Source organism: Thalassophryne amazonica, chromosome 19, assembly GCF_902500255.1.
Source record: "Thalassophryne amazonica chromosome 19, fThaAma1.1, whole genome shotgun sequence".
In the NCBI taxonomy this organism is placed as follows: Eukaryota; Metazoa; Chordata; class Actinopteri; order Batrachoidiformes; family Batrachoididae; genus Thalassophryne; species Thalassophryne amazonica.
Window position 1 is genome coordinate 71,876,079 of NC_047121.1, and position 15,037 is coordinate 71,891,115.

At 38.8% G+C, this 15,037-nt stretch overlaps 1 protein-coding gene across 4 annotated transcripts in view; it reads left to right on the forward strand.

Moving 5' to 3' along the window:
• Positions 1-15,037, forward strand: part of myo6b (myosin VIb) — a 110,658-nt gene that overhangs the window by 42,745 nt on the left and 52,876 nt on the right. For all 4 annotated transcript variants that reach the window (XM_034195623.1, XM_034195625.1, XM_034195624.1 and 1 more), the window contains 4 exons: positions 157-314; positions 3,674-3,765; positions 4,142-4,214; positions 11,304-11,431. In XM_034195623.1, the coding sequence (XP_034051514.1) occupies positions 157-314; positions 3,674-3,765; positions 4,142-4,214; positions 11,304-11,431 (451 nt within the window). The remainder of the gene's footprint in view (positions 1-156; positions 315-3,673; positions 3,766-4,141; positions 4,215-11,303; positions 11,432-15,037) is intronic.

Consider the following 15,037-nt stretch of genomic DNA (forward strand, 5'->3'; position numbering starts at 1 on the left):
AACTTAAACATATCAGTACAGTTAAATTGTATTCTTCCACATTTAAAAAATGTTTTATTTTTTAAAGACAGTAGGATGTCCCAGTTGAAGTTTCAGAGCGTCTTACTGTGTCTCTCTTCTTCTGTCCCACTTTTGGGGTGTTTTTCCCCCCTCCAGGGTGCCTCTGAAGGTGGAACAAGCAAACAATGCTCGTGATGCCTTGGCAAAGGCAGTGTACAGTCGTCTCTTCGATCACGTCGTCAAACGTGTGAACCAGTGTTTCCCCTTCAAGACTTCTTCCAGCTTCATTGGGGTGCTGGATATTGCTGGATTTGGTAATAGACTGCAGTTAGTACTCTCTTAGTGTAAATGGGGAAGCTTACAGACAAGGTGTTGCACCAATTAGGGCCCTCTTGATACTTGAACAGCTAATTATTACTGGAATAATTATATTTTGAGTTTATGTAATGTGTCACGTTGGCTGCTGGGTAATTCCAGCCTTGTTTTGCTTTACCAGCATTTTAATTAGAACCAATCTTGTTGTTGCAGCTATTGCAAACAAAAATTTGGGGGGGTGCATAGAAATCATCATCTCCGGCTGTTCACAATTCTTGGGATCATTTATGTTCAACGTTAAATACAGATACAGACCGAGCCTTCTCTCCCCACTCAGTGTTCATTATTCTGTTTTTTCTATCCATTTTCCAAAACTTGGAGGATATTGATGAAACTATGCTGCTATAACAATTGAATTTCCCGGTCATGAGATCAAAGAAGTCTTATCTTAACACAACACAAATAAGACCATTAACAGCGGCAGAACATTTTGTGTTGTGTAGAAGTATGTGGACATAGACGGATATGCTTCACTTCTGCACCCTATGGTGTTTAATATATACAACCCCTGGCAAAAATTATGGAATCACCGGCCTCGGAGGATGTTCATTCAGTTGTTTAATTTTGTAGAAAAAAAGCAGATCACAGACACGACACAAAACTAAAGTCATTTCAAATGGCAACTTTCTGGCTTTCAGAAACACTATAAGAAATCAAGAAAAAAAGATTGTGGCAGTCAGTAACGGTTACTTTTTTAGACCAAGCAGAGGGAAAAAAATATGGAATCACTCAATTCTGAGGAAAAAATTATGGAATCACCCTGTAAATTTTCATCCCCAAAACTAACACCTGCATCATATCAGATCTGCTCGTTAGTCTGCATCTAAAAAGGAGTGAACACACCTTGGAGAGCTGTTGCACCAAGTGGACTGACATGAATCATGGCTCCAACACGAGAGATGTCAATTGAAACAAAGGAGAGGATTATCAAACTCTTAAAAGAGGGTAAATCATCACGCAATGTTGCAAAAGATGTTGGTTGTTCACAGTCAGCTGTGTCTAAACTCTGGACCAAATACAAACAACATGGGAAGGTTGTTAAAGGCAAACATACTGGTAGACCAAGGAAGACATCAAAGCGTCAAGACAGAAAACTTAAAGCAATATGTCTCAAAAATCGAAAATGCACAACAAAACAAATGAGGAACGAATGGGAGGAAACTGGAGTCAACGTCTGTGACCGAACTGTAAGAAACCGCCTAAAGGAAATGGGATTTACATACAGAAAAGATAAACGAAAGCCATCATTAACACCTAAACAGAAAAAAACAAGGTTACAATGGGCAAAGGAAAAGCAATCGTGGACTGTGGATGACTGGATGAAAGTCATATTCAGTGATGAATCTCGAATCTGCATTGGGCAAGGTGATGATGCTGGAACTTTTGTTTGGTGCCGTTCCAATGAGATTTATAAAGATGACTGCCTGAAGAGAACATGTAAATTTCCACAGTCATTAAACAAAATTAAACAACTGAATGAACATCATCTGAGGCCAGTGATTCCATAATTTTTGCCAGGGGTTGTAGAAATGCATTTATTCACAGCAGCCGTGAGAGGCTAATCTTGTTGGGTTTTTGTCATCCAGTTGTGTGGACAAAATACAAAAAAATAAAAGGCAATGAAACAGGCCTTTCGCTACAGAACATAGCTCTTGTTCACAATATACAAATAGTGACTGGTTTGGAGGGCAGCATAATGGAATGTCACTCCTCAGGATCATTGCTGCCCAAGGCCGACCTTGGGCAACAATGATCCCGAGGGGTGACATTCCATTATGCTGCCTGATAAACCAGTCACCATTTGTTTTATTATACATCTGTGTAGTTAATAAATTTATCTTTACAACTGTGTGAAAAATTTGGTAAGTCATTTTTTATTCTTTTGATTTTTGGTTATTCTTTGATTGTTCAAACTCAGGATTCCCCATAATGTCAATACCCTTATCCTTAAGGTACCTGGATATCCCTTACCGTTGTGAGTTCATGGTACTGTGTTTCAGCCTCTGGCCAGACTTGGAGTGCACTGATGCGTAGAACTGTCCCAGTCTCATCGGGTGAAACACTATGCAAATCTTTCCCGTCGTCCTTCGCTAAATAGTCCTTGAACAGTGTGGAACTTTTCTTGATACTTTTCACGGTACTCTCACTGTCTTTCTTGGATAGAAGAACGTTTATCCCATCAGTATCCGCGGACGCAAACCTTCTGCTCTCTACGATGATGTCATCTGCAGCACATCACCCCTGCGCATGCGTGAAACATTGTTGCCTCGTTATGACAAAATTGGTCCACAATCACTCATAATGTTGCCCAAAAAGGTGCAGAATCAGTCAATAATGTGGCTATTGTTAACTTTGGATGATTTATTGAGAAAAATATTGCAATTATTACATGCGAATCAGCCAATCAGAACAAAGGATTTCAGTCAGATGTATAATAATACTGTTTGTCTATCAACAGTTTAGCAAATGAGTTGAAGGAGCTCACTTGTTAGCTTTTTGAAGCTTGCTAGCTTACCAAAGCTAGTTTCCTGACACTATGCATTCGGTCTTTCTAAGTTCAGGTGTTTTTGTTTTTTGTTTGTTCGTTTGTTCGTTTTTGTTGTTGTTGCTGCCCCCCAACACCACCAATGTACTCCAGACCAATTCCGCACCGGGCAGGGTAGGGAACATTGGGCATATCTGTGCTAATTCTTTATTTTATGTTAACTATCAAGTATTTGTCTGTGTTATTTGTTTGGAAGTTCTAAGAAATTTCAGTTAAGTTTCACTTCCATCATATGTCCAAGTTTCAGACACAGGGAGATCTCCCCCTGTTGGTGAGAGCGAGTAATGTTAGAAATGTGAGACAAAACCACACCCATTGTTAACACCTACATTGTATAAAAGTGTTGTACAAGCTACTTCGTGTGCCTTCACAAGATGGACACTGTCTGTGAGGGACGCAGGCCTGTTTTTTGTTGTGACCTTTAGTAAACTAAAAATGAGGAATACAGTGGTTTGGTTCTTGGTAAGGGGCAGTAAATTACATGAAAGTTCAGTGAAATTGGTAGAACACATATGAAGATGTGAATGAAGGAAATAATACAGTTCTAATGTTTTCCAGGGGCGGTAATAATGGCTTTTTTGTTTCATCACATAATATTTACATCAGAAGCACAACTCATCCTAAAGTGGTTTATGGATACACACTTAATTTTCAAAGCCTTACAGTTTTGAGTAATTAAGACAGGCTTTCTAAAGGCATATTTTTGAAGTGATTTTTTTTTTTTTTAACCTCTTGTGTTTCCCTGCCTGACAGAGTATTTTGAACATAACAGCTTTGAGCAGTTCTGTATCAACTACTGCAATGAGAAGCTGCAGCAGTTCTTCAATGAGCGTATTCTCAAAGAGGTGGGTGAGCAGCTTTTGGATCCAAGTGTTTGTTGAATAAGCTCATCTTGTTGCCACATGAATATTTTCTGTTTCTGTCTCTCCCGTTCTCTTGTATTTGAATCATTTTCTGTCCTCAAGAGACACAATGAGACTTGCTTCTCTCCTGTGATCTTTCATAATATTCTCTTCCAAGGTCTCTAATTATGCCACCTCAGTTAAAGTTTAAGCCACTTTTCGTTCAGTTATCTGAATCGACGTGCTTCATGTCGATGGTTTGGAGTGGATGATTTTCTCTCTGAGAAATTAACATTTTTGTCCAATCAAAAATAAATTTCAGAAGAATGTTTTTTTTTTTTTTTATGTTGATTGTTAATGTTTGGCATTGTGGGTGCAGGAGCAAGAGCTTTATCAAAAGGAGGGATTGGGAGTGAATGAGGTGCATTATGTTGACAACCAGGACTGCATAGGTACGTGCTTTTGTTGCTCTTGGCCCTTTTTGTTTCACCACTTCCCTGCATGCAAAATGACTTTGTTGTATGGATGTTTCTTCTCAAAAATCTGTAAATTTACAGAAAAAGTTAAAAATGAAGAGATAATAGGCTTTACTTTGAATTCTGGCAGGGTTCTACCTTTTTGGTAGAATGACCTGAGCAGAGGGTCACCCCTCTGAGTCTGGTCTGCTTGAGGTTCCTTCCACAATATCATCAGAGGGAGTTTTTCCTTACCACTGTCGTCTGTGTGCTTGCTCTAGGGGTTGGTAAGGTTAGACCTTACTTTTGTGAAGCACCTTGAGGCAACTTTGTTGTGATTTGGCGCTATATGAACTAAAATACATAAATTCTTCATATTGTAAGTTTCAATAAGCAGAAACACTTGAGATGTGCTATAGCCAAGATGATGCTATAGACTGATAAGCATCTGAGACCATGTGGTATATATGATATACTACATGTGTATGTGTATTTCTGTCTCTCTACCCTGGTAGATTTGACCTGAAAACAAGCCTGTTATACCCACATCATTCTCTGCATTGGAAAAAAAGTGGACACAGTAGGAACTTGTACAGTGTAGTAGGGTCACAGTAGACACCAGTATGGATGTGGCATGGTCTCCATAAATGAGGAGGATGTGGTCGAACTTTGAACATGTTCAAAAAATATGTTGTGAGGATGGTGTCAAATTTAGTTGCAGTAAGAACTTAATAAGAATGTTGTAATGACTGCACTGATGTACTACAGTTGTGGTGTGAATGGGCTCTCCCAGCAGCAGTATGTGCCGCTCAGTGTCCATGGTGCTGCAACAAAGCCAAACAAAAAATAAATCAGTAATTTCTCCCCACCTCTTCCTGCAAATCCAGATTTGCTTCAAAGTACAATACGTGTCTCTCCACATGTTTGCTCAGACTGAGCTTATTTGAGTGTGTGTTTTGACAGAGATGGACGCGTGTAAAATGAGAGCTGTTCTTCTGACTGCAGTTTTGAGCCTATATGTGCACACAAGAAAAGTTGCAGAACGAATGAAAAAGCACAGTACATGGTGCAGTATTAAGGGCAGGACCAGTCACAGTGAGAGTGTGGTGTGTGCAAATTGTGATGTAATTGTCCATAGAAAGAACATTGATCATGTACATGGTAAGAAATTAGTGGGAACATGTTAGATGTTGTGACTACATGGCAGGGATGTAATCAGAATGAAGTATTTTTCCAATTTGACCACATCCCTAGCACATTCATCTAAATTTTCAGGATGCACAGCAGTCATCGTGGTCTCCATCTAATTGTGACGGGGATGTTACGTGACGCTCAGTAATATGATGATGTTTTAACAATGAGTACTACAAAATACAGTGGACCCAATCTTGACAATCTACAAGTGCATAGCCTAGAGCACATAGCACATGCATTTGGGTCATGTTTAGCTCCACTTTGCTACTTACATCACATGATATCAGAGCATAAAATAAGGTACCGGGTGCAAAGGGGTTACATTTAACCCCTTAACGCCCATTGTCGCATATATGCTACAATCTCTGACTCAAATATGCAACTTACCAAATTGACCTGTATGCCCGTTGTCGCAAATTTGCAACATACCATCATTATTATTATAACATTATAAGTCATTACCAGAATACCCAATATTACTATCTAGTTTTTGTGCAGAAGTGAAATTAATAATCTCAACATTATTTATCATCTACTTAAAGGCAAAAACACACACAAAACATTTTTTTATATACAGCTATATAAATTTGGGCGTTAAGGGGTTAATCAGTTAAACTAACATCATAGGTGTGCTTTTGTTGAAACATGAATTACACCAATCACATTGTCGTCTGTCATTGCCTTTAAGAGTCATGTGCACTGGAACCTCACACATTCCAGTTTAAATGATGGGATCAGTAGGATACAGAAGTGAAAGGTTCTCTGGCGAGGAAACAGATCAGTGCACCAAGCATCAAAATGCACAGTTGATCATTTCTACTATCCAACTATCCATCGCAGCTCCTTGAGGTGCATCTCCTGCGGGGACTGGCCACATTTTGGCACGCCCTTCCAGCTGACCAAGGGAGGAAAAAAAGCTGTGTAAAAACATGGTACAAGCCAGTTGTTCTCCATTAGATTTAGCTTTTTTTTTTTCAATATTTTTTTGTATTTTAGTTTTCAGTTGTTTCATTTTCATTGATGAGTGAGGTGGAGGAGTCAAAGCACTTACTTGTCTGTATAAGCAGAGCGTGTGGAGAACCCACCTATGTCAGGCATATCTGTATAAATAGCAGTAAAACTCTGGTCAATGTTAGACCATGTTTTGTTGGTCTAAGGCGCAGTTGCTTCCTGTTGCTTCACAATACCAATACAGACATAATGACAATTGTGGATTTGAAGCCTCTTTTGTGCTATGACACACAGAGAAAATGATACCCCTTGTTTTGTTGTCTTTGTCCCTGAACAAATTCTCAGATTAATGGCATGAAGTATTCAGTGTATCAAGGTGAAGTGGTTTGATTTGTATTTCAAAGCCTGTTATTATTCAGGTGTGAGGTCAACTGACAGTCCTGCACAACATTTATGAATTGCAAATGACCACTTACTTTGGCCATTAATTCACTCATCAATCTTCAGGATTTATGCGCAGGTGCTTGTTTATGCAAATATTCTCTAAGGCCCTTTTAAAGATATTAGATTGTATTCCAAATGTGGCATACCTTATGAATAATTCAAAGACATTGTGTGGCTAAATGGGTGTCCTGATGAACATCTTTTGTGCTGTGGGTATTCACGTTTAAAAAAAATTTAAAAGGACATGGAGAAAATTTCCTACCAGATACTAGCTTCACCTATATTAGTGAAGCTTGGCATTCCACCTCCTGGCTGGATCATTGTGTCTGTACTGCAGATGCCCATGCTTCTTTGTGTCAAGTTGATATTTTATATAATTATGCTTTATCTGATCATATACCTTTAAGTATTAATTTGAATGTGGATAGAATGCCAGCAGTTTTGGAAAAAAACAACAACTGGCAGTTGTACTTTCAAACTTGACTGGTCTAAAGTAACAGAACAAGAGATTAATAAATATAACATAGTGACAGGGGAGTTGTTTCAAACTGTTAAATTACCCAGAGAGGCACTGATGTGTCTAAACCCAAACTGTAAGAATCTGCAGCATACTAGTGAACTGTGTATATTATATGAAAATATAATACAAGTGCTCAAAGATAGCGGTGTATGCCTTCATTGTAGAAAAGATAGAAATTTTAGTAAACCTGGATGGAAGGAGTTTGTGGCTGAACATTATGCATCAGCCAGAGAAGCCTTTAAAATGTGGCGTGAAGCTGGGAAGCCTAGACAGGGGCCATTGTTTGATCTTAAAAAAAGCCACTACGTCCAGATTTAAAAATGCACTTCGTTACATTAAAAGAAATGAAAATGCAATGCGAGCAGCCTCTCTTGCTAGAAGATTACAGGATAATAATTATTATGAATTTTGGAATGAACTTACAGTCATGAACAATGCAAAAACACTTTTGCCATTCAGCATGGAAGGCGTACATGGAAAATATCACAGATTTGTGGCGCAAACATTACTGTGACTTATTTAATTCTGTAAAAAGTGAGACTGTTGTACCTGAAAATCTTGCTATGACTGAGGACTTTGTAGTTCGTACTAGTGAAATCTATGAATCAATCCTGAACCTTAAAAATAATAAAGCTTGTGGGTTGGATTGTATTACAGCAGAACATCTGAAATATTCCAGCTATAGATTATGTCCCCTCTTATCAATGTGCTTTACTGGTTTCTTAATCCATAGATTTTTGCCTGAATCTATTACATCTGTTGTTTTGGTTCCTAACATTAAAGATAAGGCAGCAAAATTGAATAGCTTGCAAAATTACAGGCCCATTGCCCTTGACAGCATTGTGTCAAAAGTTTTAGAGAATATATTGTACTCAAGGCTTGAATTTTATATTCAAACAAGTGATAATCAGTTTGGCTTTAAAAAGAGGCACAGCACTGACATGTGCATCTATGCACTAAAAGACATAGTTGCAAAATATCTTAGTATGAATTCCACTGTTTTTTTGTGCTTTATTGATGCTACAAAGGCTTTTGATATAGTTAATCATAGCAAACTACTTAACAGACTGAACAATAGGGGTGTGCCAAAATATCTGGTTCATATTCTATCATTTTGGTATGCCAATCAGGCCATGTATGTAAAGTGGGACAGTGTCCTGTCTGAACCCTTTCATGTCAGCAGTGGTGTCCGACAAGGGGGGATTCTCTCTCCAGTTCTTTTTAATGTTTACACTGATTAATTGTCCTCAAAGTTAAACAGATGTAAAACTGGCTGTGTCATTGGTGCAACAATTGTTAAACATCTCATGTATGCAGATGATTTGGTGTTAATCTGTCCATACAGTGCTGGGATGCAAGAATTGTTAAAAATCTGTTCTGTGTTTGGGAAAGAATATGATGTTATGTATAATCCTACAAAGAGAAGCATGATGATTGTGAGAAGTAAGGAGGACAAAAATATGATCTTCCCAGCTTTTTATTTGTGTGATAAACCGCTCATGGTCTTTAATGAGGTCAAATATCTTGGACATTATGTGACTGATGACTGGTGTGATGACAGACATTAAAAGACAATATTGTAAGCTGTATGCCCGGCAAATATGCTGCTACGCAAGTTCAGTATGTGTTCTCCTAATGTGAAATGTGCCTTGTTCAGAGCCTTTTGCACTCCACTGTGTACTTGTGGTGGAACTACAGGCGGTGCACCTTTAGGAGACTGATTGTGGCCTATAATGACACCTTTAGGCTGTTGATGAAGGTGCCGAGATGGCACAGTGCTAGTCAGCTGTTTGTGGATGCACATATTCCCACCTGTGAGGCATTTAATGTTTAAATTTATGCAACGATTAGAAGACTCTGAAAATGCCATCATACAGATGGACAAATCCTCAACTGAGCTGCTGTCGTTACACCTCTGTACTGAGAAATCACTGGATGGAGAGACTGTTAATATAATTTTTAATACTTGTTTATTTCTTTTATTCTATGGACTTTGTTGTGTCTGCATTAAATAAATATATATACTAAACACTGAAGATGTTGTCTAATGTCAAACCTCTGCAAGAAAACCCTTGTTGTGATTTCTATATTAACCTTTCCCAAGTACTTAAGTCAGGAATTGGGTATTTTTCGGAATCTATATCCCAAGATTGCACTGCAAAGAGTATCTTAGCTCTTTCATGCATGAATTATGGGAACCTCATTCAAGATTTTTTTTCCAAGGTGTTTTTATTTCTCTTTAGACATGAAATTAACTGTGCAATTGAAATTTTTCTTGTGTACCTATTTTTCATGGAGTTACAAACATGTCCACTAAGCTGGACACCATGCATTTGATCTTTGAACCATAGAATTTTGTATTTGACAAAACAGTAACAGAAATGATATATTGTGTGAAAAGTATGACCAAACATTAATTTACATCATAACAAACACCAAATGATTTACCCCCCAAAATTTATCATGAGACCAGGTTTATCAAGGACAGCAAAGTTAGGGTAAGCACATGTATTGCAGTTGAAATATAGTCCGTGATGCATGATGTCCAATTTAATGGACGTGTGTAATAGCAAATTTCTCCCAATACACAATAAACATCTGCAAATTTTAACAATTATATTAATCCTTAGATATTACTTGATGCTAGCATTTTTTTTTTTTTTTACCTGTAGGGGTGTCCTGCTATAGAAAGATTTTCAAGATATTCCTTGAGCATTCAGCATTTCTGGCTTCCTGTCAGCCATCTTGGTTTTGCATTAAAAACATTGCACTTACCATGACCTTCCATTAGGTGGCAATGTATGGGATGGTGCACAAGCGTCCACTGTGTTTGCTGATATGCAACTATAACAACAAACCCCATTCATATACAAGAGAACAGCTTTTGAATAGCTGTCCACTGTAGTGACCACTATGCATGAAAGGGTTAAAATAGCTGAAAAGGATCAATGAAAGCTCTTAATTCAGGTGTCATTTTTGGACTGGATCTCCTTGTGAATGATAATACTGTAGCTAATGCACAAATACATGTTCAGGCAGACTTACTTACAATATGTTATTGACCATTCATTGCAAATGCTTGTGAATTTACATTTGTTAGAAATGCTTTTTGAGGGATCTCCTCTTTGGAAGACCTTTCAAATAATCTGGAACGATGGAGGATTGTGCACCACTTAGCTAAACGGGAACAGGTTATACTGCAAACAACCATATTAAAGCTTAAATTACATAAGCAGTTAGTGAGAGAGGGAGGATTGCATCACTTGATTCCAGCCAGTACAAAATGTAAACTCATTCAATTCAGCAGTTTACACTCCTCAGTGAATATGATTTGGTAGGTATTTCCCAATCTGCGCTGATTAGAATCTGCCCAATCCAGGTATTTGTCATAGGTCGGTCGGTACGAGATAACTTAAACCAAGTCACCAAATAAGTGTCCTCACATTGTCTCTGCTTCACTTTATAAGTACAGTAGTAGCAGACAAAAAAAATACAAGTTGTAGTGTCTGTCTTCTTACTTTTTACAGAGACAGTACATATGCATAGCCAGAGAAGTAAGTTAAGAGGATCCCACACACACCTTGTTGGAGGAAAGGTCCAGTCAAGACATTTAGACATTTTTAACTGCAACAACAACAACAACAACAACAATAATAATAATGATGAGAATGACTATTTCTGGCAACTAAAACATCATTCATTCACCATTACGCTTAGTGTCCTAGTTTTACTACTACAATTCTGCAATAAGTGGAATTGACAAGACACACAAATAAATGTGTTTGCTTAATGAATACAGGTGTCTGTTAAAGTAGTTGATTGGCTGCCACCTGAATGAGCTAATCAGTTTGTGGCAGAGCAGGGAGAAATGGAAAATGTGTTTGATGGTACTTTAGGAATGGGTTGAAACCAAGCACTGTAACTGACAAATAAAAACGTGACTGCTTGAACTGATGCAACATTTGATTGGTTTGTAGATCTAGTTGAAGCAAAGCTGGTGGGAATCCTGGATATTCTGGATGAAGAAACCCGTCTACCTCAGCCCAGTGATCAACACTTTGCATCAGCGGTTCACAACAAACATAAAGACCACTTCAGACTGACGGTTAGACCTGTTAATGCTGTTTTCACCCCCTACACACTGTCTCCCTTTTGCACCACATTATTTTTTTATCCACCCCAGCATTAACTTTTCTTTTCTTCCTTGTTTTGCACAATCAATTAGATAATTAATGTACCGGTATCATTATTTTAAGATATTTTGTTCTTTCTATGAAGCATTTTTTTTTTTTTTTTGTGAGTGACCTCTTTGTCACTCTTTCTCTCTTTTGTCCCTTTTCCTAATGCAGCTGATTTGATGAACAGAAATTGTTGTATATTTCCAAATGAGATACTGTCCCATAGAATTTCTGTGATCTGTCCTGCATGTTCAAGATATCATCACATACGCAATATAAAGCCGTGTGAAACTGAACAAGGGATCTTTAGATTGGTAGAAATCTAATCTGAGCCTGATGTGCAGCGCGTGCACCCGGAACAAACTCGATGATGAATGGCTCTCATCTAAAATGTGGTAAACCAGTAGACGACAGGGTTATGCAGTTCTGTCCTGTTGTCTGATCATATTCAAGTCGTGTCTGCAGCTGTCTGCATAAATTGTGGTTGAAGATTCCCGTGTTCATGGATTAGTTTTTTCTTTCATGACATCAGCACAGTCTTCTATTACCACATTACAAAAGAACTGGATACTGCAAGAGGATACTTGGCTTTGAGTGCCATGCCTTGGGTTTGGTCACAGTTGTTTCTGGAAAAAGGAAACCCTTTTTCAATGCAGACTAGAAACTTTGAAGCTTAAGATTTGTGTTGCCCACTGCAAGCTCAAGCTATTGCAGTGATAAAAAATAAAGAACAATAAAGAAATATATATATATATATATATAGAGAGAGAGAGAGAGAGAGAGAGAGAGAGAGAGAGAGTGTGTATCTTTAACAGTAGCCAAATCTAAAGTGACAGCATAAGATGTGCACTTTAATGCACATGAGGAATCTTATGTGCATTCCTCATGCACAATTTCCACACCTTATGGACAGTGCATCATCGTTAAACCTACTGTTGGAAAAAAATAGACTTTAAATATACACTTTTGTGAGATCTCGCAAAACTACATCGAGTGCATTTTCTACCCACCTTGTCTCTCTTCATACAAGTTATGTCCTCTTATGGGACGGCTTTCAAGGTCAAGGCCAACTTTATTGTCCCATTAAGGAAATTTGTCTTAGGTGTTGCACTACATTATCACTTCACAGGGCAGAGAACAATTTACAAAAGGACACAAATCATATAAAACACAAAAATTAAAATCTAGACTAAAATCAGGAAATACATTAGAAGGACCACAAGAGACATTCAACTATTTAAAATGCTGAGAAAAGTGCCAGATGCTAAAGTGCTGAAGTTTATTGCACCTTGTTCTATTGCACTAGTTACTTGCATTGTTTAGCACTTTGATAGAAACTGGAACAAATGATCATTTGAGACAATTCGTTTTACACTTTGGTATATGAAATCTTCTTCCTGAAGGGAGAAGTTCATACTCTGAGGACAGTGGGTGAGTGGAGGTTTTTGTTGCCTGCATCATAACTGACTGGTTATACAGCTTCTCAATTTTTACAATGCAGGAACTCTTCCAAATCCTCCTCCATGATTCCACAGTGTAGCCTTCCTCACAAGCTATCCAGAGTGCAGCAAACTGACCCGGAAGTGAATGATCTAAATTAGAAATTGTGCAAAAATACTTTGAAAAACTGACATATATATACTATAATTTATATGAGCAAAGCTCCATGTAGCGTCGCACCGCGCAGCGAAGCTTGCTCTATGGTAGATGGAGGCACAAACCGGAAATGGCACAAAAACTCAGTCCCAGTGGAGAAAAAGCCACAAACCGTCAGGAGACGAACAGTGACTTTGTTTACATGCAGCCAATAACCCTTTCGTAACCAGAATATTAGCAATAACCCAGTTGCGCACAGCCATGTAAATACCTGCAAAAAAAACGAATATGCTCGTATTCCGGTTTTTAAAAACCCGAATAAGGCCCCTGGGTTACTCCTTTTCTTACCCGAATATCAGGTCATATAAATGCGCATCAGGATATCCCCATAGAAAGGAACATTATTTTGTGTTCTGCGCATGTCCTATCTGCAAGGAATCTTGGTCTTTTGAGTACTGCAACTACTTGTATGTGGCGCGCACAGCCCACTGGACACCACAGAAGCAGATGTAAACAGTGCATTGTGTTCTGCGTCCTTATCAGGCGGGCCGGTCGCGGCACCGGTCGGCATCACCGCAACTACTCTGCCTCCGATGTGCTTACTGAGTCTGCGGGCTCGGTAAACGCCGCAGCGGGCCACTCACACCGCCCCCCTCTCTGCTGTGTGGAGCTGCGCCAACTGTGGCAACAGGTCCAGAGACTACGTTCGCTGTTTTGATGCGGAGGCAGCCTGCAAGGATAGATTTCATGTGGAAAAAATCCACAGCACTACAGGGTCTCGGTATAACGCAGCCACAGATCTCCGTGGCCATGACTTGGATTCTTTGGGGGTCCCGCATCCGTACCCCCAGAGGCAGTGAGCAAAGGGAGAGTTCTGCATGTGTCTGTTTATAATCTTCTTGCCCAGAAGAAAAAAGAGAGCGTTTACACAGGAGAGAAAAGTGAGAACATGTTAATGCCTATCTGAGAAAAGTGTGTAAAGTGTGTAGTGAGGGGTTTTACACAAAGCAGGATTACACAAACGCCAGACCAAATCAAGCACTGGTGGATGACATGCGTGGCTGTTTAGATGGGGATATTCCAAATGATACCAGTGACCATGTGTACAGGAATAACTCTGTCTGCTTAAGCATGTAAACGGGTTATTCCTAATGATTGAGAAACTGAAATATTGACCTTAACCCGAATATTAACGGCATGTAAACATAGTCAGTGACATTATAAAGAGTAGTAGACACTGCATTGGTTGCTGAGGCACAAGAAATGCAGCCGTCATCTTGGACCGGTCACCGTAGTGATTCTATCACAACGCACAGTGAAGGTTTGATTTTATAACCTTATTTTCTTTTTTAATCTTTCTGACATAATATGTGTGAAATACCAAGTGTTCAAATACATTTGGGGGGCACTGTATCCTAACCTTATGATGAGTGCAAAATGAGTGTGGTATTATAACTGTTTTGTTTAAGAAGGATTAATTTTCACTGCTGCTGCTTTGTATGAAGTCATAGTCATATTGTATATCATACTGATATGACAGTATTGCCATATGATCATTTGGCCATATTGTAGGCAAAAAAGAAAAATGCTTAAAAAGGTGGGCGTCAAATAGTGGCGCCTTGGTCGGCGGTTGTTAGTATTAGCGCACCGCGGGATATGGCTAGTTTATGTGTCACTCCCAAATGTGCTTTTGAATCTGTTTCCTCAGGCATCACATACACACAACCTAAAATATAATAAACACGTGTCATTATGGTGGTTTGACAAAGTTTCACTTCGTTACATCGCATCAATCTGCTGTTTTCGTTCTCACAAACAGTGGTGCTCTGTAATCGATGGCAAGCATGAAAACTCTTTCAACCGGCTGTTGAAGAGTGAAATCAATATGTTCTTGGTGTAGCTCAGCTGTTCCACACCATTTGTTTTATTTCTCTCCC